The 21,849-nt window shown below is 45.0% G+C and overlaps 1 protein-coding gene across 1 annotated transcript in view; it reads left to right on the top strand.

Annotated features, from left to right (window-relative positions):
• Positions 1-2,146: 2,146 nt before the first annotated feature.
• The window catches only part of LOC309403644 (gamma-aminobutyric acid receptor subunit rho-2), a gene marked incomplete at both ends in the record, with an annotated part of 38,007 nt that continues 18,304 nt past the window's right edge, over positions 2,147-21,849 (top strand). The window contains 2 exons of the mRNA XM_081997872.1: positions 2,147-2,334; positions 12,070-12,176. Of these exons, the coding sequence (XP_081853998.1) occupies positions 2,147-2,334; positions 12,070-12,176 (295 nt within the window). The remainder of the gene's footprint in view (positions 2,335-12,069; positions 12,177-21,849) is intronic.

Here is a 21,849-nt window from a genome sequence, read left to right as displayed (position 1 = left end):
TTGAAGATTATATAAAACATGTTTATTCTTGCAATAGTTATAAATATGTAATATAATTATTTACCCAGAGCTATTGTCTTTTAATTATACCAGAAATATACATGTATTGAACTGAATGTTTCATTATGTGTTTTTATTTACTGAAGAAAATTTAAACCTCCTTATACTTAAACTCTCATATATATGAACATGCTTAAGAGAAATATTTATTAAAATCTTGGTAATAATAAAGAGTTTCAAGCCAGTCTTCGGTTATGTTTCAAGTATCACATGGCCTTTTGGGGAGGTTTGTTCTTTTTGTTTTGAGTGTTTTTTTAAACTTAAAATTGCTGTTGGACCCAGAGGCTTTCTGCATTGTTAGTTTATTGAAAAAATAAACAATTGGTAATATTCATGAATGTTTGTGTATATGATTTCACAGCAATAGACCTACAATTGTTAGGGTTTTGAGAGGTTTCGTCTGTGAATGTTTAAGTATTGCAATGAGGTAGCAGAAAGCAATCAGTGGGATAATTTTCCTCTTGTATTATTCAGGTTTAAATGTATTCTAGCATATTTATTTCAAAGACAATGAAATTTAGCTAACGTTCATTTTGTTGCTGTCAAGCATGGTAGCACTGACTTACTTGAGATTCTCATCCTGTTTCTCAGCAAGTATTTATCAGGCTACCTGCAGCTTTCTTAAATTTTGTTAAATATAGTATGTATTAGTGTTTTGAAACATTAAAGCAGGTATAACAGCTTCTAAAATAAGGAAAGCCCATTGTGTGTCTAAGGGGGATGTGGAAATTTAAAAAAAACAAACGCAAAATTGAGGGTTTTTTTAGCACTTCTTGTGGATTGTTGATATTCTTGTTTGCAGGTGCAATGGAACGAAGATCAAAAAATATTCTCAAGTTCAGACAAAAGTATGTAGTTTGTTCAGGAGTTACTTACACATTCCGCTGCAGAACGATTTGATGTCAATATATTACTTGATCTATTTTTACCTAATTTGTGTATTTATTTCATAGAAATTTAAAAAAACACAAACCCCCTCAGACCCACACCAAAACGCCAAAAAACCCTCTCCAGATCCTGCAGCCTCTGAAATAACAAAGTACCATGTTTCCTAGTTGGTATGTTGCTTGACTACCCATTCTATTCAAGTATTGCAAACCTGGGCTCACAGAGGAAAGTTCTGCGAGAGGTCTGACCCAGAAGACAGCTTTGCTGGTTTTTGACCCGCTGTGGCAGCGTTGCTCTGAATGTGCTTTTCTTCTCCTAGAGCCTCGCTGCTGTGCCAAGCAAACTTTTGCTCTCGTACCTGTACCACGCGCCGGTTATTAAAGCAGCTGAGTCTTACGTGAAGAGGCACTCATTGCCCTTTGAATGGGCTGTGAGAAAATAAGCTTCGCACCGTTTCTGAAAACAGCCTCTTCCTTGTGATTAAAGAAATAGCTGCTTTGTAGCTTTTCATTTTTATTTCAAACTTTTATTAAAAAAAGTTAAAATGCCTGTTTGTGCAAATACTTATTTGAAAAAAAATATATTAACGGTGACCTGATTTATGTGAAGAGTCTATTGCATGTATAGATACTTCGGGGTTTACTGTGTTTTAATTTTCCTTTAAAAGTTAACAGTAAATAAAGTCATCACTTTCAGAGGAAATAGCTCATCTTTTATCTTCAACAGCATAAAGAGCCAGACTACATTGGAAAATAAAATCTCAACTGGCATAAAGCCATCAAAATATGTACATTTTACAATGATAGACATATCTGAAACCTGGCACAGGCGGTTTCCAGTTGAAAAACACGCCGTGCGAAGGAACAGAAAATCTGGAAAGCCTAATGAAAAGGGACAGCCCGGTTTTACGCAGTCTGGCAGAAGGATAGCGCTGTCCTGAGATTAGGGGATTGAGCAAAAAGCCGGCGTGCAGAATTGCGGGTTTTTATATAATGGCTTTAGTAAATATCCTTTAGGACCCAGTGGAGATGTTTGGGGAGGCAAACTTCATGAGTAATGGCCAATCGTTAAGCGGTGGTGAGGGAGAAGCTGTGAGTGAGAAGCCCCAGGAAGCCTGTGGAAAACATCAGGTCGGGAAAGCAGCGTTTCTACCACCCGCCGCCGCCGAACGTGCGACGCCGGAATTGGAGCCGATTCAATGATTAAACCCAGGGGCACTTGTACTGCAGGAGGTTACTGGAGTGCAGAGTGCCGGGCTCCTGTTTCCAGCAAGATGCCTTATTTTGCAAAACTCCTTTTATTAATCTTTTGCTTAGTTCATCTTGTGGAAAGCAGAAAGCACAGGAGGAGGAGGTGGGCGAGCCAGCTGGAGGTGCAGAGGGCAAGGTAAGGGGTATTAAAGCACATACGTTTCTCTTCCAGTAGTGTTATAAATACATCCCTACATACACGTAAAAATCTGCCTTGTCATGTCTCTCTGTATATTGTAATGCAAATGTTAATTGTCTCTTAATGAGGCAGGTTTTGTGCATAAGTTGACCACTTCAGCATGGATTGCAGTAAAAATATTCTTAGCCCGACGTGTGAATTACTGAGAGGATTCAGAGAAGTTGCAATTAAGAGATGTTCAAATCTACATATTGCTGCAGCACTGTTTCAAGAGCAGGTTATTTCCCCTGCTTGTTGGAATGCCTGTGCTACTTAGTTCACTTGAAATTGCATGTTATTCTCTAACAATTTGAGGAGGACATGTTGGTTAGCATGCGCGATACTAATTAATAGCAAATAAATCCCTGGAAGTTACCCAGGGATTGTAAAACTAGAAACATATTTCGAAGAAACACATGGAAACTTTGCTTGACTTTAAAATACATATTTTTGTAAAGGCAGAAGGAGGAGTTAAAGGTCTTAGTATTTATTAGATTTACTGTTGCTGACATTTGACCAGAGGTTTACACTAGAAAAGATAATCTTCCAAACCTGTCAGACAGTCCAAAGTATGTTATCCTTTTCTGTAGTTATGTCATCCAGTGGCAGTTACATCTTACAAGACTGTTTGTTGTTCAGAGGGCTCAAAAATAAAATTGGGTTAATCCATCTTATTAAATGCCTTCACTATGGCTGTAAACCTTTATCTTTTCATGTATTTTGGGGGTTTTTTTTGGTTTAACACTCAACGCTTTTATAGGGAGTGTTGTTACTTGAACGTTTTGTGAAGAAATGTTGTGATATAACTGAAAGAAAAAAATACCTAATATGCTCTTAGATTTATACTACTAACTGGAAAATAACAGTAGCGTATACTTTTAGTGACATAAATGTTATAAAGCTGAAACAGCTAGGGCCTGATCCTGAAATCCCAAAGCCAGCTGAAGTCTTGCCACTGATTTCCACAGAATCTCCATTATTGAATGAGATCTTTCATTTAACTCGGAAAATTTTTCCAAGTCTATTTCTGGTAAATATGGGGGATTCAAACAGTAGCATTTTCTTGCAAACCATTCACATGTAGTAAAGATCGTCTACTTTGAAGTAACGAAATAGTATAAATAGTATAAATCCTTCTTTTAAACATGACTTTGTCCAAAAGTAGTGCCATTCTCTGGATTAAAGGTTACAAGTTGTTTGAATATTTTGTACTTCATTTAAACATTGCAAAAATAATTTAAAATTTCTAGTGCTCTTATTTTTGTGAAGCGGTGATAGAGTGGCTGTCAAAGCACTGCTAAAATTATTTATATAGACAAATTTACTGTAAACAAAAACTGATGCCAGTGGAATAATGATTTTAATGAACAGTTTTCCAGCCAAGTAGAACCTGAGAACTATAGGCCTTTTATATATATATATCTCCTATGCAATGTACTTATTTAAAAGTATAAAAAATCAAGTTTTAGGGACTATCACATATGAATGACATTTTAAATACAAAGAATTCTGCAATATTGGGAAAAAAAAAAGTGTATGGGGCAGTGACATTGATATTTTAAGTTTCCAGTTAAGTAGAAAAAATATAGTTGTCTCTAAACCACCGATGAACAGCGGACTGTTCTAGTAAAAGCAAGTTAAAACCAGTACCTATGCTGGTTTTCTAATCATGTAAGAGAAATGAAAACAGTGTCCTTTTTAATAACTGCCTCACATTTTCTGGTTAGCATTTCTCTTGCTGACTTATGCTAAGAAATACAGTCCACTTATTTTACAGTAAACGTATTGGCCAATAAAATTTATTCCTACGTTTGGGAATCTACGTTTGATAAGTTCGATATGTGGTGACGCATCGGGCTGCTGCAAGGATCCTTATGCTGATTTCAAGAAGCTAACGTGGGTTGTGCAAGCGCAGAACGTCTTCCGTTCTGTAGTTCCTTACGCGAACGTCATCTAGAGGTTCGGTCTCGGCAGACGGGTGTCTGCTAAGTGTACCCTGAGAAGTTGTTGAGCCTTTGCCTTCCTGGGAGAGGGATGCGGGGAAGGCAGGTGCGGGCTGTGGAGTCAGGAGCCCCGTAAGAAATGCCCGGGTAAGGGTTGCCTGTGCATCCTTAGTTACTCCCCTTGTTTCACGTTCGTATTGAACCGTAACGCGTTGTTTTGTTCTCCGAGTGGTACCTCACTCAGCGTGCTGACTGGATAGTCCTGGCTTAATTAGAAACGATGTCGTGGTTCCCCTCCTCTTACCCCCGCGCCCCCCACCTCACTGATAATGCAGCTCTGCTACAAAGCAGAGCTCTGACTTCAGGAAGCAGCTGCCTCTGTGCGGCTTTGCCGGGGCCGTTGCCTGCAGCAGCTTCGTCTTCCGCTCCGCAGAGCCCGGGCTTTGCCTAGGAAGTCGGTGTGTGCTCTTCGGGTGGCAGCTCCTGGCTTTGTACTTTGATGGTAGGTTTTTCCCATTTCCCAGGGGTACGGTCCCCATCTCTTGTCTTACAAAACTGGGCGGAGGGATTCAGCCACACCTCTGTGTGCGAAGTTGAAAGCCTTTTTGCTGATGTACAAGCTGGCATGAAACCAAGGGCTCATAACTAACAGAAGATTTGTTGGTTAAAAAATTTTGCATTTCATTCTGTTTTAAAGGAATCAAGCGATAAACGAACTGCAAAGTAAAACCTGTCAGTCACCTGAGTGACTGCTGGGCAGCGGATCTTGCTGCCAGCGTTACCCGCACACCAGGGAATAGATTTCCAGAGAAGAGGTAAAGACTTTGGCGCTGAAGGAGATGGTGGAAGTGTGGAAAGGTGCGGGTGCGTGTGTCGGATGGGCCATGGTCTGTGCTGCCACGTTGCTAGCTGGGATTCTCCAGGGAGCTGTGTTCTGCTGCCAGGCCGTGTCAGACTTGCAATGTGTAGTAGTACCGATGGTACAGTGCATGTGTATGTGTGCTTGTAGCTTCCTCGGAGCATCAGCCTTCCTGTAAGTGCCAAGCAAGTGCTGTTGGCGTGTCCGACACTGGATTGGAAACAATTTGGGGTACTCTTCAGTAGCTCTGTGGTGGCTGCATCTCAGGAATTGCAAAGAAATGCTGGTAGTCCTTCAAGACTATCCATCCGGACAGGATTTCCACACAGAAAAATAGAAACTGTGAAAAACAGTGCTTTTGTTAATATTTATCGCTCTATAAAAATTGCTGATAACGCCTTTGGTAATGTTTACTACTCTGCATAAATTGTCCTAGAAGAGAGGGCTTGGGAGACATTTGCCATCTCAGTTGTGCCCGTATTTCCCATGACCTCAGCACTGGACAGATAGGCAGAGTCTGGCTCCAACTCTGCTTATTCCACTCTCCTAACAGTTGCGCAAAGCCTCATGCTTCAGCCAGCAGAAACACTGCGCTTCTGAAATAGAAGTGGCTTTGAGCTTCTGTTAGAGACATCCAGTCAAGGTTTTTGGAAGTGGTCAGTGATTTGGCGTATCTCATTAGAGATGTAATTTTCAGGATATGCTATATGCCAGCCTTAGGTTGTGACCCAGAAGCAGAAGTAGACCATCAGGGCATGGCACCACAGGGCTCAGCACAAGGACGGTTTTTCCAAACAGTGGTCTACTGGGGCAAGTCATCTGCTGATCCTTGCTGAAAGGGCTGCTGCTGGCAGGAATGCTCCCTCCGTTGCCTTGCAGGGCTGCATTTTTTCCCCCAATTTTTTGACCAGGTGCAGCAGACAATTCTTCTGGCCTGTGATACCTCCCAGCTCCTACTCATCCCCTCTGCTCTCTGGTGATTTCTCAGAAAATCATAGAAACACAGAATAGTTGGCACTGGAAGGTACCTTTAAAGTCACCTGGTCCAACCCCCCTGCAGTGAGCAGGGACATCTTCAACTAGATCAGGTTGCTCAGAGCCCTGTCCAACCTGACCTGGAATGTTTCCAGGGCTGGGGCATCTACCACCTCTCTGGGCAACCTCTCGGAAAAAATGTCTTCCTTATAGCTAGTCTAAATCTGCTGTCTCTTCTAGCTTAAAACCATGACCCCTTGTCCTATTGCTACAGGCGCTGCTAAAAAGTCTGTCCTCATCTTTCTTATAGGACCCCTTTAAGTACTGGGAGGCTGCAATAAGGTCTTCCCAGAGCCTTGTCTTCTCCAGGCTGAACAACCCCAACTCTCTCAGCCTGTCCTCATAGGAGAGGTGTTCCATCCCTCTGATCATTTTTGTGGCCCTCCTCTGGACCTGCTCCAACAGGGCAGAGGAGCAGAATCACCTGCCTTGACCTGCTGGACATGCTGCTTTGCATGCAGCCCAGGATATGGCTGGCTGCCTGGGCTGCGAGTGCCCATTGCCAGCTCATATCCAGCTTTTCATCCACCAGTACCCCCAGGTCCTTCTGGGCAGGGCTGCTCTCAATCCCTTCATCCCCCAGCCTGTATTGATACAGGGGATTGCCCTGAACCAGGTGTAGGACCCTGCACTTGGCCTTGTTCAACCTCATGGGGTTCACACAGGCCCATTCCGCAAGCTTTTCCAGGTCCCTCTGGATGGCATCCCATCCCTCAGGCACGTCAATCACACCACTCAGCTTGATGTCATCTGCTGAGGGTGCACTCAGTCCCACTGTCTATGTCATTGATGAAGATATTGAAGAGTACTGGTCCCAATACAGACCCGGGAGGGACACTGCTCATCACCGATCTCCATCTGGATATTGAGCCATTGATCACTACCCTCTGGATGTGACCATCAAACCAATTCCTCATCCACCCAACAGGCCACCCATCCAATCTATCTCTCTCCAATTTAGAGAGAAGGGTGTTATGAGAGAGGAACTGTGTCAAAGGCTTTACAGAAGTCCACACAGATGACATTCGTAGCTCTTCCCTTGTCCACTGATGTTGTCACTCCATCACAGAAGGCCACTAGGTTGGTCAGGCAGGACTTTCCCTTGGTGAAGCCATGCTGGCTGTCTTGAATCACCTCCTTGTCCTCCATGTGCCTTAGCACAGCTTCTAGGAGGATCTGCTCCATGATCTTCCCAGGCATTGAGGTGAGGCTGACAGGTCTGTAGTTCCCAGGATCCTCCTTGCTGCCCTTTTTAAAAATGTGTGCAATGTTTCCCTTTTTCCAGTCTCCAGGAACTTCAGCTGACTGCCAGGACTTTTCAAATATCCTGGGGAATGGCTTGGCAACTACATCAGCCAGTTCCCTCAGGACTCTGAGGTGCATCTCGTCAGGTCCTATAGGCTTGTGCATGTTTAGGTTCCTCTGGTGGTCTTGAGCCTGATCTTCTCTTACAGTGGGAGGGACTTTGCTCCTCCTGTCCCCGCCTTGCAGTCCATCTGCTTGAGAGGTGTGGAAGAGAGACTGCCAGTGAAGACTGAGGCAAAGAATTGGATGAGTACCTCAGCCTTCTCCTCATCTGTTGTTACCAGTTTGCCAGTCTTGCTCATCAGGGAGGTGTGCTTTCTTTGACCTCCCTTTTCTGGCTGACGTACCTGTAGAAGCCCTTATTATTCTTTGCATCCCTTGCCAAGTTCAGCTCCAGCCGCGCCTTGGCCTTCCTGTACCCATCCCTACACAACCAGGCAGCATCCCTGTACTCATCCCAGGATACCTGTCCCTGCTTCCACTGCCTGTGCATTTCCTTCTTCCTTTTAGTTTGCCCAGCAGGTCTCCAATCAGCCATGCTGGCCTCTTGCCTTCCTTTCCTGATTTCTTACACCTGGGGATTGAGAGCTCTTGCACTCTAGGGAAAGTGTCCTTAAAGATCTGCCAGCTCTGTTCTGCTCCCTTGTCCCTGAGGGCAGTTTCCCAGAGGGTCCTATTGACTAACTCCTTGAACAGCTGGAAGTTTGCCTTCCTAAAATTCAGGGTCCTGAAAGTCCAAAAAATTGCACTTTCCTCTTTGCCTGCCCCATATCCCTCAGGACTGTGAACTCTACCAGAGCATGGTCACTGCAGCCCAGGCTACCTCCAGTCTTGACATCACCAATTAGCTCACTTTTGTTGGTGACCAACAGCTCCAGTATGGCATCCCCTCTGGTAGGGCTACCTATTATCTGGCACAGGAAGTTGTCCTCCATCCACTCCAGGAGTCTCCTGGGTTGCCTACAGCTCGCCGTGCTACTTTTCCAGCTGATGTTGGGGTGGTTGAAGTCCCCCAGCAGGACGAGAGCCTGCGAGCAAGGTGCCTCCTGTAGCTGGAGTGAGAAGGCTTCATCAATAGGCTCCCCTTGACTGGGCAGCCTGTAGTAGACACCAGCCACAAGGTTCCCTTTGTTCTCTCGGTCCCTGATTGTTAGCCATAAGCTTTCAATCTGCTCATGGCTCTTCTTCAGAGACAGCTCTTCGCACTCTATCCATTTCTTGATGTAGAAGGCAATGCTTCTGCCTTTCCTGCCTCGCCTGTCCCTTCTGAACAGCCTGTAGCCATCAATAGCTGCACTCCAGTCACAGAATTTGTCCCACCAAGTTTCAGTAATGCAATATTTGTAAGTGGCTTAATAATGGAAATGTTGATAACCATTTTTTTACAGGTGTGTTGCCTGCCTGGGGTTCAAGTCCAGGGCATTGCACAGCCTCTAGTTGTGAAAGGTTTGATGTCTCCTGAGATTTTTTCACAAACACTGCAGCAACACAGCAGGGCCAAACAGCAATGTGAAACAAAAGCACAGGGAGACGTGCACACACACAAATGGCAACAGCAGATCTGAGAAGCGAACCTCATGCCTTATCTTGGCTGTGTGCTCCGGCTGTGGTTCATTTTTAAAGCAGAGTAGACCTGCCTTGCTGGGGAGCTACCAGGGCCTCTTGGGCAGCCGGGACTCATCAAGCCCTTGAATTGGCGGCTCTCACAGGCCATAGAAGGAGACCACCCCAAAACCAAGGACCTTGAGCTTCCCACCTTGTCAGAAAGTTCTCAGTCATATCTGATCCCATATCTGCTGTTGTTAATTTTGCCCCCTCTGACTGTGCTGCAGCTGCGTAGCTGTCCATGTAGGCTGTGAGATGTTTAGGGCCTCGACGCTGCTTCCTCACCAACCTGTGCGTATTCGGCGCTGTCTTCAACAGTCGTGCCTCCTGCCTCCTCAGCAGAACGGGGGCCTCCGTCTCCCTCAGCTAGACCCGTTATCCCCCACATCGCCGCCGTTTGGCTCTTTGCAGTGTTCACTGCCCCAGCAGCCTCTGTACACTGGAAAGCTGAGCATTATCACAGTGCTGTTCCTCGGCGATGTTTAATTGCTGGTTGACTTTTGCTTCTGCTGATACCAGTGCGACTTGCACTGATTTCACAGTGAGGAGAGCCTGTAACTGTTTTTTTTTGTTTTCGTGAGCCAAAGATGTCTTAAGTGTCAGGGGGCATGGGGACGGCCAGGCAGGTGGGATAGTTCTGCCCTGAAATAGTGAAAATAACAGGTTGGGCTTTTTAGCCTTGCAAGGGAGTGTCTCCGCATAAAACATCCATGTGAATTTTACCCTCTGCTTATGTTACTGTTGTTGGCTTTGAGTTGATGGGATGTAGGAAGAGGCAAGGAGAGCAGGGTTTGGAATATGCTTGGTAAAAAAAAATCTCCATTTATTGCTGTGAAGAACAAATGTATTCTGCACTCATCTTTAATAAGCTAAAAAATGAACAACCATAGAACAGACTTTTATTTTCAGGTTAAACCCCGTATTTTATAAAAACCAAGCAAAAATGGAGGGTCCTAAACCTAAAGGTGTGTTGGGCATCTGACCATGAGATAGTCCTAATGTGTATGATAACAATGATTGTGCACATCCTTTGAGTTTGCATCATTTTCCAGAGTCTGACTGAGGTTTTTTTCTAGAAATCTGGCAAGGAAAGCCACTTTCCTTCCTGCTCCAGGCATAATACCACAGATGATTCAGTGTGGAGCATGCTACATCCAGAGGTAGGGCACCAGAGTCCCTCTCCCCTGCAGCTCTGGAAACAACAGGGACTGGTGTGTGTGGCCACCCATGTAAACCAGAGTAGACCTGCCTTGCTGGGGAGCTACCAGGGCCTCTTGGGCAGCCGGGACTCATCAAGCCCTTGAATTGGCGGCTCTCACAGGCCGTGGAAGGAGACCACCCCAAAACCAAGGACCTTGAGCTTCTCACCTTGTCAGAAAGTTCTCAGTCATACCTGATCCCATGTGATCTGTGTCCTTTAATACTAAAGATGCACATCTATGTGGGATACACTCATAGAGTAATGGAGAGAATAAATTTGGAATGCTAATCTAGGAGGGAGTTAATTATTATGGCAGTCATACACTGTTATTCCACCATCTCTTTTTCATTTATTTTCCTGGGCATCTTTGCAGCAGTCATATGCTTCATTGGTTAGAAAAACGGGAGGTTTTGTACCTTTTTTGGTGCTAGGTTTACACAGTGTGCATCTCCTCCAGCTTGCTATGGTTGCTACACAAAGTAAATGACACCTTCAACTAATGCATTTTGAGTTTTATTCCCAGAGAACATACTGAAGTGCAGTAAGATTTTCACTGAAACTTTAGAAATACGCAGCCACACGTAGGAGCGCGATGATTGTTTTGTAAGCTCTGAATTTTTGACCAAGATTTTAAGCCTAATTCACCCTCATTTTTGTATCTATTAGAGTAGTCCTTATATTTTTCCTCCAAAATTTTTTGTGCTTTATTGTCAGTAATATTTCTTACACACAGGCAAATGAATCTGAACCCTTTTGTATAAAGTTCTTGCTATTTATTACTGTTATTTTTAATATGTTACTGACAAACTGCTAATTGCAGCAATGTTTTTAACTTTGTCAGATCTTACGCCCAGAGCAGAGGGATTGAGGGACCTTAATAGTCCGAGTCCTCCTTCCTGCACCATTGGGGAATGGCCAAGGATGCTGATCTGGATTTTCTTCCAGAAGCGCATGTAGTATCTGTCTGTCTGCTGTTTAGTTATCCCCTCATGTGATTTTAGTGGCTTTCTTGCACTTTTCTCAGGGGCTTGTTGTCATCCTTGTTCTACTGTTATCATATAACCTCTCAAATAAAAAGTTAGAAGTTTTTCTCCCTTAATATTCAGAAAAGTGGAGGACTGCAGGTCTTGCTGACTTCTTTAGCTAAAAACCCTCTTTTCCTGCTGCTGTGGAGGGAAAGCGGTGGTTTTGTCGTCGTTCGAAGTCAGAAGACAGAGCAAGCCCTCTGGCCACACAGACTGCTGGTACCGAACTGGTGTTCACGGGGCAGATGGAGAGTCTCAGAATAGTGTGTGACACTGCGTGACCGCCGTCAAAAAGGGCTTTCTCGTGAGAACATCGCCTTGGTACCTGGCCAGGATTTGGGGGCAAGTCGGCTGCTTCTGCTCTTGCTTGCTCTGTCACTTTTGCTGCATCCCAGCTCCCCCATGAGATGCTGCGCCCTCCGCCTCGGGCCTCGCCGGGAGCTGCGGTGTCCGGGGCGGAGAGCGCACCGTGTCCGTCGGGGAGCCAGGCTGCGGCAGCGGGGCTGCCCGCCGTGGGGACCCGACCTGAGCTGACGCTGCGGAGAAGCAGCGTCGGGGCTGCCGTGTTGGCCCACGCCGCGGTGCTGGCAACAACCCCGCTTCCCTCCTTCCACTCCGCCGCCGCTCCTGGGGCTCTGAGATCAGGCTGGCAGAAGTCAGCCGTAGAGTGCCGCTGGTGCTGCAGAGACGTCAGACCAACGCTATTGCTGTCTTTTGCAGTCACATCTATAAGAAGAATCGTGACGTGACCAAAACTTGGAAAGGAAAGACAGAGCAGCTTCTCAGGGTTGATGACCATGACTTCACCATGCGGCCGGCTTTTGGAGGTGAGCATAAAATGGTTCTCTTGATTTCATGCTCATCTAATTAAAAATAATCTAATTACCTACTTAATCATCTAATTTTAAAAAATAAAATAAAAGCCTCTGGGCAGGTGCACCAGTGTGAAGGGAAAGGACCTGGGTGGTCTCAAGAGGTATTTGAGGCAATGCAGAGACCTCATCCCCACCTCACAGTCCTCTGTACTCTGTACAGCTCCTATAAGTCTTCCTGTCACTAAAGCTGTCTCTTTTTTTGGCTAACGTTCCCCAGAGCTTGGGACAGATTCTCCCAGTATTTCACCCTGTTGAGAAGATGAACAAGCTGCAGGTTTTAACATTTGCTTGTCATTTTGAAGCTGCAATGAGCTTTTCTGCTGATGTGATCAAATTGCAAAATAAAGAATTCCTTAGGTAGATCTCATCCCTTACTTGCTAGGAGAAAATGGAGTATTTTTGTCAGGTAAAATCTTGCCTCAAACTCTCTAAAGCAATGAAAAGAGCAGGAGAGGAGGCCTCCATCACCTTCACTTATGTCTTCTGTTGTAGCCAGTTACAAGAATGTGCTTGCCTCATCTTTCCAGGCTCACTACTGCAGAGGTAAGAGAGCACGTGAATAAGAAATGTGCTGGTGTATATACACACACACACATATGTATATATAAAACAAATATATATGTGTGTACACATATATATAATCCCTCTTCTGATTAGATCAGTGACCAAGCCCCTCTAGAGCAAAGGACTGTGTTTTCTGCAGCTTTCACTAAATGACTAATACTGCATCCTTCATCAATCGGCCTGCTAGGATGAAGTGCAACATCTCCTCGTCCAGTGGGTCACACGAGTATTTCGTGCTCTGCACGTAGTCCATAGAACAGAGTTTCTCTGACCTGCCCGTTCCTGGTGAGGCTGGAAAGATGTTTCTCACCCCCCAGTGCAGATGTGCTGATCTGACAGCACAGTGCTGTCCTCAGGCTCACAATCTGTATTTCTCCAAACTCCAGAGTCCAAAACATGTCATCACTAGTGGTTTTTTTTCCACCCACTGTAATTTACTAAACAGGCTGCAGTCCACCCTGCCTGATGGAGGTAACTCTTTTGATAATCAGTAGTAAACTTGATCTGCTATTTCTACAGTTGAAGAGTTAGTCTTAAGTTGTCCTCTGGGTGGAACACAGGCAAATGTCCCTGGGGTTGGTGCCAGCACATCTGACAAACCCAGACATGCAGCTGAAGCTCAGGGCTGAGGTCTGGGAGCTGGATCTGGAGGCACTGGGAGCCTCCAGATCCTCCAAAAAGGAGCATGCCTGCTCCTTTTTGAATCAGCCGTAAAAGTGCCACTGCATGAGCTGCTCTTGGGCACTCACCTGCTGATACCAGGTGGGTATCTCCTTGACAGTGATGCTGCTGCTCCACCCTCTGGTTAGGGAAAGGGAGACTATGGTTTATTGCTTATTGTTTATCGTATTTCCCTTCCTGCCAGATTGCTTCTTTTGGAAGGCGAGCCTTTCAGCAGGGTGGATTTGGGAAGGAAGGTGGTCTCTGAAAGGTGAAAAGACAAGGAGCTGTGAGATTGGTTTGATGGACTGACCTAAATCCTCTTGGCTCCAGGAGGAGATGGTCACTGTCCGGATTGTCCATCCAGCCACCTTGTTGTCTCAATCTCCTGTTTGTTTGTTTATTTATTGGTCTTGGTTTTCTTTACCTGGCTTTCTAGGTTTCTTTTTTCCATTCTTCTGTTCTTGAACGTGTTTCACATTGCAGACCGCGAGGGCAGGTAGTGTCTGCAACACCTGGGTCTGTGAGGTGTTGACCAGATGTCCACTGCCTTCAGTCTGGCTTTGCTTTGTTGGCGTACTGCTCCGTCATGGATACTGGTGATGGTGTGCCATCCCACCTGATTTGTCCCGCACAGCAGTGCTTTATCACAGAATCACAGAATGGTTTGGCTTGGAAGGGACCTTTGAAGGATTATCTAGTCCACCCCTGACTGGGTGGACAGGACCACGCACAGCTTGTAAGTTACAGAAGTAGGAAGGAGAAGAATCCTGAATGCTTGCCTTTTGCCTAAACCAGTCTCACTGAGGGTGGCCATCCAAGCTGTATTTCGTCACATTAAAATGTGAGGGAATAGAGCAAGCAGAGGAAAATAGCCAGCTCAGAGGGAGTGCAGCTATGGGACCCTTATTTGTCTTGGTGACTTTAGGTTGGTTTTAACAGTAAGTGGGTTTCCCAGACAGTGAAGTCCGTGACAAACTCTGCTGGTCCCAAAGGGAAGGGATCAAACTTTCCATTCGGTGGGCAAAAATCAGTGTCAGTGTCAGAGAGGGAATCTTACTAATCTTCTAGGTAGCAGGGAAAAGCCTCAAAGCATGTGTCTCAAAAATCTTTGAAACCCAAATCATTAAAGATAAGGATGCAGTGTTGGGTTTTCAGGGTTTTTTTTTGAAGCCAACCTCAGTTTCTGGAGTTTGGCTGATGACTTCTGAATGCCTGATTGGACAGACTGGAAGTGCCACTCTCTTCTCAGTGTCACTATTCTGGCCAAAGGACCTGCTGGCTCCTAGGGTTAATGGGGTGGGATGTCAGGGCTTCTCTGGGAGGAGATCTGGACTCCTTCCCTTCACTCGCTTGGAGATAGCTGGGGAGCCACTGTGATTTTCTTTTTTTCCTAGTTGGATATATGTCAAGGACATGATGCCTGCGCTTTTTGGGGAAGCTGAGGGGTTTTGTTCTGTTGTGCTAATGGTCTAGGTTTTGATGTCCAGTGTCACCACTGCACTGTATTTCTGTAAACAGACCAAATGTTTTCTATTTTTATCAGTGTCACAGAGCCCATGAGGAACACCTTTATGCACAGTTTGCACCAAGTAGACACACATATAGTTACACGGTTACTCTTCCAGTGCTCATGTAATTGCATTTTGATCTCCCTCTTGTCTTGTTTTCCTATGCTACCTCCCATCACAGGCATTAGGATACTGCTAGAGCCTAAAAACTTGGATTAACCTTTATAAAATTGAAAAATATCCTAGTGATCCAGTGACTTTTTGTAAAGGAAAAACACGTTGTTTCTGTTATTTTTGCTCAAAACCTTATCTTACAGAGCTACCTGGGGCAAAGGTGGGGTATTAGCAAAGTTGTGCTGAAGTTGCATGCGATAAGGAACAAAACACAGCAACAGCTTTGTTGAGGTTCCAACTTTGGAAAGCATGAGCCACACGCAAGGAGATAGCTCGGGTGCTACAGATTCTGGCACAGCTACAAAATTATGCAGTGTATTTTTAGTGACAGAAGATAAGCCTGGTGGAAAAAAAATATGAAGGAAAGAAAACAAAAGCCTGGTAAGAGGCAATCCTTATATTCTGTAATGTTATTCGTCAGGCAGTCACAGTGATTTGCTACGCCCTGTGGGTCCTTCCAGTTTTTTGCTGTGGCAACACCAGTCAAACTGGTGTGGTCTGTCCTGCATAGGATAAAAAAGCTTTTGTACTGCAGAAGTGGAGTAGAGGAGCCTGTGGGATGTGTGTGACCATAACTGGTCGCTGCCCTAAGACCCTTTCTACACTCTGAGAGCAGCTCAAGGACCACAGCCTAATGGAGAAGCCCACCCCATGGCATTGCATTGGACCGATTATGCTATGGTGCAGGTGGGAAAAGCAACTCATTTCTGGAAAACATAAATAATATCATAATGAGATTGTGACTGATCTTAGACTACAAAGAAACCCAGTACTGTTAAAGTGATGGTTCCCAAGCTTGGTGGAATAACGGGCAGCTGTTAACCTTCAACATTTTTGGTGGAGCAGTCTACAACTTCACCACTGAACTTTAAGCTAAAAGGAGATAGGGTCTGTGGCTGTTTTATTGTGGCCATGGTGCCTCTTGCTGGTCTGCAGAGGACAATCAGCAAGCTGCCGGCCCAAAACAGCTGTGACCACTGGACAGAGCAGGCTGGGGTTATGCAAGGTGGAATGGAAGAAAAATGTTAGAGGAAGGTGAGGGGTTTTTCAAGAAAAAGTATCTTTGTAAAGAGCAAGTAAGCAAGCAAATGTTGTGTAAGTTGTGTTATTAACAGCCCAATAAGCATGGTTGTCTTGCCTGCTCTTAGCCCGTTAGAGACGGGCTGTTGGGTACCGTGGTAATGACAAACATATCTTGCTTTGCTGATGTTCAAAGTAGCCTCCATAAGCTAAAACAGACTGCATTTGTTTTGACCCTTAGGAAGTTAACTCCGTGTCAGTGACCTTGTTCTAGCTAGCAGATGTTCAGGTATTATTTATAAATATTAATATTCAAAGATTATGTAAATGTTTGTTTTGCTGCCTTCCTTAAACATCCATTTTAAGCATTTCATCTATGACATCTTGTATTTTACAGGGAGCCTGTGAATAAGCAGCTTTACTTGATACTTAAAATAGCTGTATCTTTGCTGAGGAACAGCCTAATGCTGTACTTTTATTATATTTCTTCACAGCCTAATAGCCTGTCGTCAGCTGGTCCTCGCTGCCTTCCCAGGCAGTACTTTTGTCAGGAGGGATGAATGGTGGGGTGAATGGAGCACCAGTAGTTCACTTAAGGGTGTGTACCAAGGGCTGGAATAAAACTTGCTTCTCCCTCGGTGAGATGCGGAGAAATGAAGTTCCCCGCAGTCACGTGGCAGCTGGTGAGCAGATACCGGTGGTGACTGCCTGGAAGCCGCCCGCAGCTAAGAGGTCCCAGGCATATATACCTACATTTAAAAAAAATAAAATATACATGTACACATATATGCAGAAACACCGAAGACTGTTTTGCAGCTTGCAGACATGGAATCCCTTATGGACATTTGTGAGCCTCTCCGGGTGTGCGCAATATACCTGGCAGCAAAGAAGACTCAAACCTCCTTGTTTCCCATTTTTGTCTCAGGGCCTACGTTTGCCTCACTCCTTCAAAGATGGATGAGGAGACAGAGAGGCTGTCTCAGAGAAAAACCATGAGCCTTTGAAATCACTGCCAAAGAGAAAAATTAAAGAGATGTCGCAAAGCTTTAGTCTCAGAGCTGGAGTGGAAAACTCACTCCAGGCATCCGTACAGTAGCAGGCTATTCCCTATCTTCCAAAGCCTGCTGCAGTGCTAAAAAATAAAAACCATGGTTTTGTCCAGTACCTGTTTCTGACTGGGAACCGCCTGGGCCTTTGCAGCTTTCATGCTGCTCCTCAGTGGTGGTTTTAGGCACCGAGACACACTGGGATGCGACAGACTTTATCACTGGGCCCCTTCTCTATGATTCTATGGGTCCTGCACCTGGGTCGGGGCAGCCCCTGGTACCAGTACAGGCTGAGGGTGAAGGAATTGAGAGCAGCCCTACTGAGAAGGACGTGGGGTTACTGGTGGATGAAAAGCTGGACGTGAGCCGACAATGTGCACTCGCAGCCCAGAAGGCCAACCGTCTCCTGGGCTGCATCCAAAGCAGCGTGGCCAGCAGGGCGAGAGAGGGGATTCTGCCCCTCTACTCTGCTCTGGTGAGACCCACCTGGAGTCCTGCATCCAGCTCTGGAGCCCTCAGCACAGGAAAGACATGGACCTGTTGGAGTGGGTCCAGAGGAGGCCACAAAAATGATCAGAGGGCTGGAACACCTCTCCTGTGAGGACAGGCTGAGAGAGTTGGGGTTGTTCAGCCTGGAGAAGACAAGGTGCCGGGGAGACCTTACTGCAGGTACTTCAAGGGGTCCTATAAGAAAGATGGGGACAGACTTTTTAGCAGGGCCTATTGCAATAGGACAAGGGGTAATGGTTTTAAACTGAAAGAGCGTAGATTTAGACTAGATTAAGGAAGACATTTTTCAGAATGAGGGTGGTGAACCACTGGCACAGGTTGCCCAGAGACGTGGTAGGTGCCCCATCCCTGGAAACATTCCAGGTCAGGTTGGATGGGGCTCTGAGAAACCTGATCTAGTTGAAGATGTCCCTGCTCACTGCAGGGGGGTTGGACTAGATGACCTTAAAAGTCCCTTTCAACCCAAACTATTCTATGATTCTGTGATTCTGGAGTCGTTCCTGAACTGGACTGGTGGAAACCTCCTAGATTCCCTGGAGGGGTTATCTCCAAATCAGATGTCCCAAGCAAACTGAGGCAGAGTTTGGTATTCAAACTGGAGTTTTTGTAAGGTGAAACAAGGCACAAAGTCTTCTCGGTGTCAGAACCCACCCAGAATGGAGACTTGCTGTGTCTGGGCTTTGGGTTGGTCTGTTCTCCTTGTACAACCACTGAATGCAGATGAAAAGTGGGTCTTCTGTGAAGGTCTTCTCTACAGGATCTTTTCTATATGCAGCACCCAAGTCGAATGTGTAATGGCTTTCACCGAAGCTGAGAGGTCACAAAACTGAGCAGTTTACTGCAGAGGAAACAGAAATGAGGGAGCACTCATCGCCAATTCTCAGGACACCAGGTTGTGAACTTGGCAAAGGAATAAAGACATGTAAAGCCACAAACACCTTGGCAAGCTGGTCCCTGAGTATCTTTCTAATACCCACATTTGATTTGAGGCAAGGATACTGGCATGCAGGAATTTCCAGAAATAAGATATTGCTGATGCAGTTTTGGAAGGTGGTACCTTAACAGTGAGAGGGTGCAAGGGTGCTCTATCATGTCACATGTAAATCCTATGCAGAAAATGTGGGGCTAGTGGATACTGCCCAATACAAGAGAGAAAGCAGAGGTGCTCCCATCAGCCTTAAGTTGTGCTTCAAGTCACTTGAATCCCCTCTCAACACGCAAATATAAATACCTCATCAAAAGGAAAATCTCTTATTTTCCATTTCCAGTTTTTAAATTGTCAGATTTGCTACTGACTGTGCGAGTGTCTTGAGCTTGCTTGGAAGCTGCCACTGTGCTGTGTCTGAGATGCAAAAGGAATAGTTTATTGGTGGGTTCATCTCTCTGTTTTAAGTGGAAGTCTGTGACTTTAAGTTTTTTAAGAGTCCAGGGTTTGCTTTCTGATTGTATCAGTCCTGCTGAAATAGGTTTTGTGTTCCACAAGATATTGCTGTGGACAGTGATGGAGATAATCGATGTCGACATGTTTGCTGTTTCTGGAAGAAATGCTTCAGTTGAATGTTACGTAATTTCTCTCTAGACCTCGAGCTATAAATACTTGAGCTTATGTTTAATTTGAATAATTCCATGAATTTGGCTGACACTTTTCAGAGACCCTAACATATGCGCTGGAAAGCTTTGCTGGACTGCAGTCTTTGAGCAAAGCAGCACTGCTTCCTCTTCTCAGCCAAATCCACAGCTTCTACAGTGGATCTGTTTAGCTTCCCATCCAGTAGTGAACATCCTAGAGAGGACCCTGAGCTTTGAGATTTCTTCAGTGTTAGGGTATTCAGGCCTTTTCCTGCTTGTAATTCTCCAAGCTGATCCTTCTGTATTTATTTCTTCTCACTGAAGAAAAAATGGATATTGATAAAATATTGTTTATGACAAGGAAAAGCTGGTTGATGAGGGTTTTTTTACATTTCATGCTATAATCTAAGTTACTTGTCCTCTGTCTATCTGCTCAGTGTGTCAAATACCACCTCCACTGTTCTTTTCCCTTCCCATTCACACCTTCCTCATCCTCTGCTCCGTCTCAATAAAGAGATTTTTTTTCTGTTTGTTCATCCCTAGTAGCATTTGATGGGAAATTTGGCAAGGCATCTGGAGTCCCAGTGGTTAAACAGTTTAGTTTCCAGAAGGACAGGATTAAAAATCTAGCAGTTCCCAACTGACTCCAAGGATTAGTGACACCAAAGATCTCTTGACATCTTTCTGTGATTGATCAACAGCCGTTTAATTCAATGGTATGTGCTGTAGCCAAGACGAACTTTATGGAAACCCAGGGTTTATTTCTGTGGTTTAAAAAGGATATTTCTTTACAGGGCTTCTGTTTTGCTTCAGACACTGCATGCATTTACAGTGTTGCTCACATGAAGTACCTCTGTAAAACTGCATCTTAGTAGAAGTTTTGAAGAGTGATGGGCCAAATGAATATGCAGTTATCATTATCAGTTATGCTTATCACCTAAAGCAGGACTTGGTGATGAGTCGATTCATGCCACTAGCTCCCAGGCAGCAACATTTGGGCTGGCCCCACTGGCTCTTCACCTGCTCTTGGATGCTCAGGCCAACCTCTGCCCAAGCCTCCTCCAAAGGGTCTTGGTGTCTCAATGTGCTCGCGTTCCCATTGGTGTGCTTTCTTATCGCCTCAGCCCCGGGTGCTGAATGAGGAGAAGGGAGAAGGGAAAAGCAGTGATTGCTCCTGCTGATTGTAGTAGGATTTTGCCCAAGAAAGGCAGGGTAAATATTTCCACTGATAAGTAAATTTTACAGTCTCGTCTTCATATTCTCTGTATTAAGACCTTCACATTTCAGCCTAGAGTTCAAATGATCTCTACATCTCTCTATTATACTTACTGTTCTATCATCCCTCAAATTAGTAATTAACTGCAGAAAAGAAAAAAAGTAAAAGCAGTTTCACTGATGTACAAGACCTAACCCAACTTCAGGCCTCTTCTCTCAAGGGCTTTCCAGCTTTACACTGACCACCCTTTATTTTGGGTTTAATAAAGCTTCATGGCAGCTCCAGACTGAACCTTAGGCTTTGTCCTTGCAGTGAGGTAACTGCTGGTTATCTGAGAGTGAAACTGAGCATTTGGTGCAGGAACATGAAAAAAGAAAAGAATGTGGACATGGTATTTTATGTTCAAGAGCAGATAAGAAAGGAATAGGAGAGATGGACAAATACCAACTTGACAGTGTTCTTCTGTTTGTGGTTTTGGTTTTTGTTGTTTCTTTTTTTTTAATCTGTGATTAGTGTTCAGTCAAGTGTGGAAATTGCAGCAGTAAATAGACTTTGGGTGGAAGTCTATTTCCTGAGTCAAGGCTACATTAAACATTCCTACACAGAGAGTGTCTCTTGCAGTCTGGAAGTGGAGGGGGGCTGCCCAGCGTGTGTTGGGCACACAGCCCCTCGGAACCAGGGAGACCCAGTGGGAAATACCGCAGCTGACCACTGTCTTCCTCTTCTGGCACAACCTGACTGTGCTGTGATGCCGTCCTGTCAGACACCAATGTCGTCTCTGTTAGCACCGGGCCTTACCACGGCATGGCTGTTTGAGATGGCAGCACTGTGGGTACTACCGCAATGTCAACAGCTGTGTGTAACAATGAATAATATTAATTACAAATGCTTTCTAGGCCAAGAGCCAGAGGCAGGACTGATGGCAGCCTTGTGCCTGCCATGATGTTGGCTGTGTTGGACCGTAGAGCCTTTCTGAAGTGTCTCACTGAACATCGAGCCTTGCTCTTGCAGAGGCCCAAGTATCAAAAACATGGCTACACTGAAGAGCTATTAGGTATTTACAGGCATCATGGGAATAGATAAATACTTGAATCATTGCCCAGGCTCTTCTTAACCACCCTGCATGATGTCATGAGGTATCTGAGCAAAGAAGGGATAACTGGCTATCAACAGGGTACTGCCTATCAGCAAGCTTCTATTGTTTCGCTGTTGACTATACTGCACATCAAAATGCTTGTTATACCCCAGATATGGTGCTTTTTGCTACATGAAGTCTACCTTGTTTAAAAAAACCCAAACCACATTTTACTGAGCAGAAGGAATGTCATGTAGAAATTCTTTCTCCTGGTGGTGTT

This window comes from Phaethon aethereus (genome assembly GCF_964289735.1).
Source record: "Phaethon aethereus genome assembly, chromosome: 3".
Classification (NCBI taxonomy): Eukaryota; Metazoa; Chordata; class Aves; order Phaethontiformes; family Phaethontidae; genus Phaethon; species Phaethon aethereus.
The sequence above is the reverse complement of the archived record's forward strand: the minus strand, read 5'-3'. Positions and strand labels throughout refer to the sequence as shown.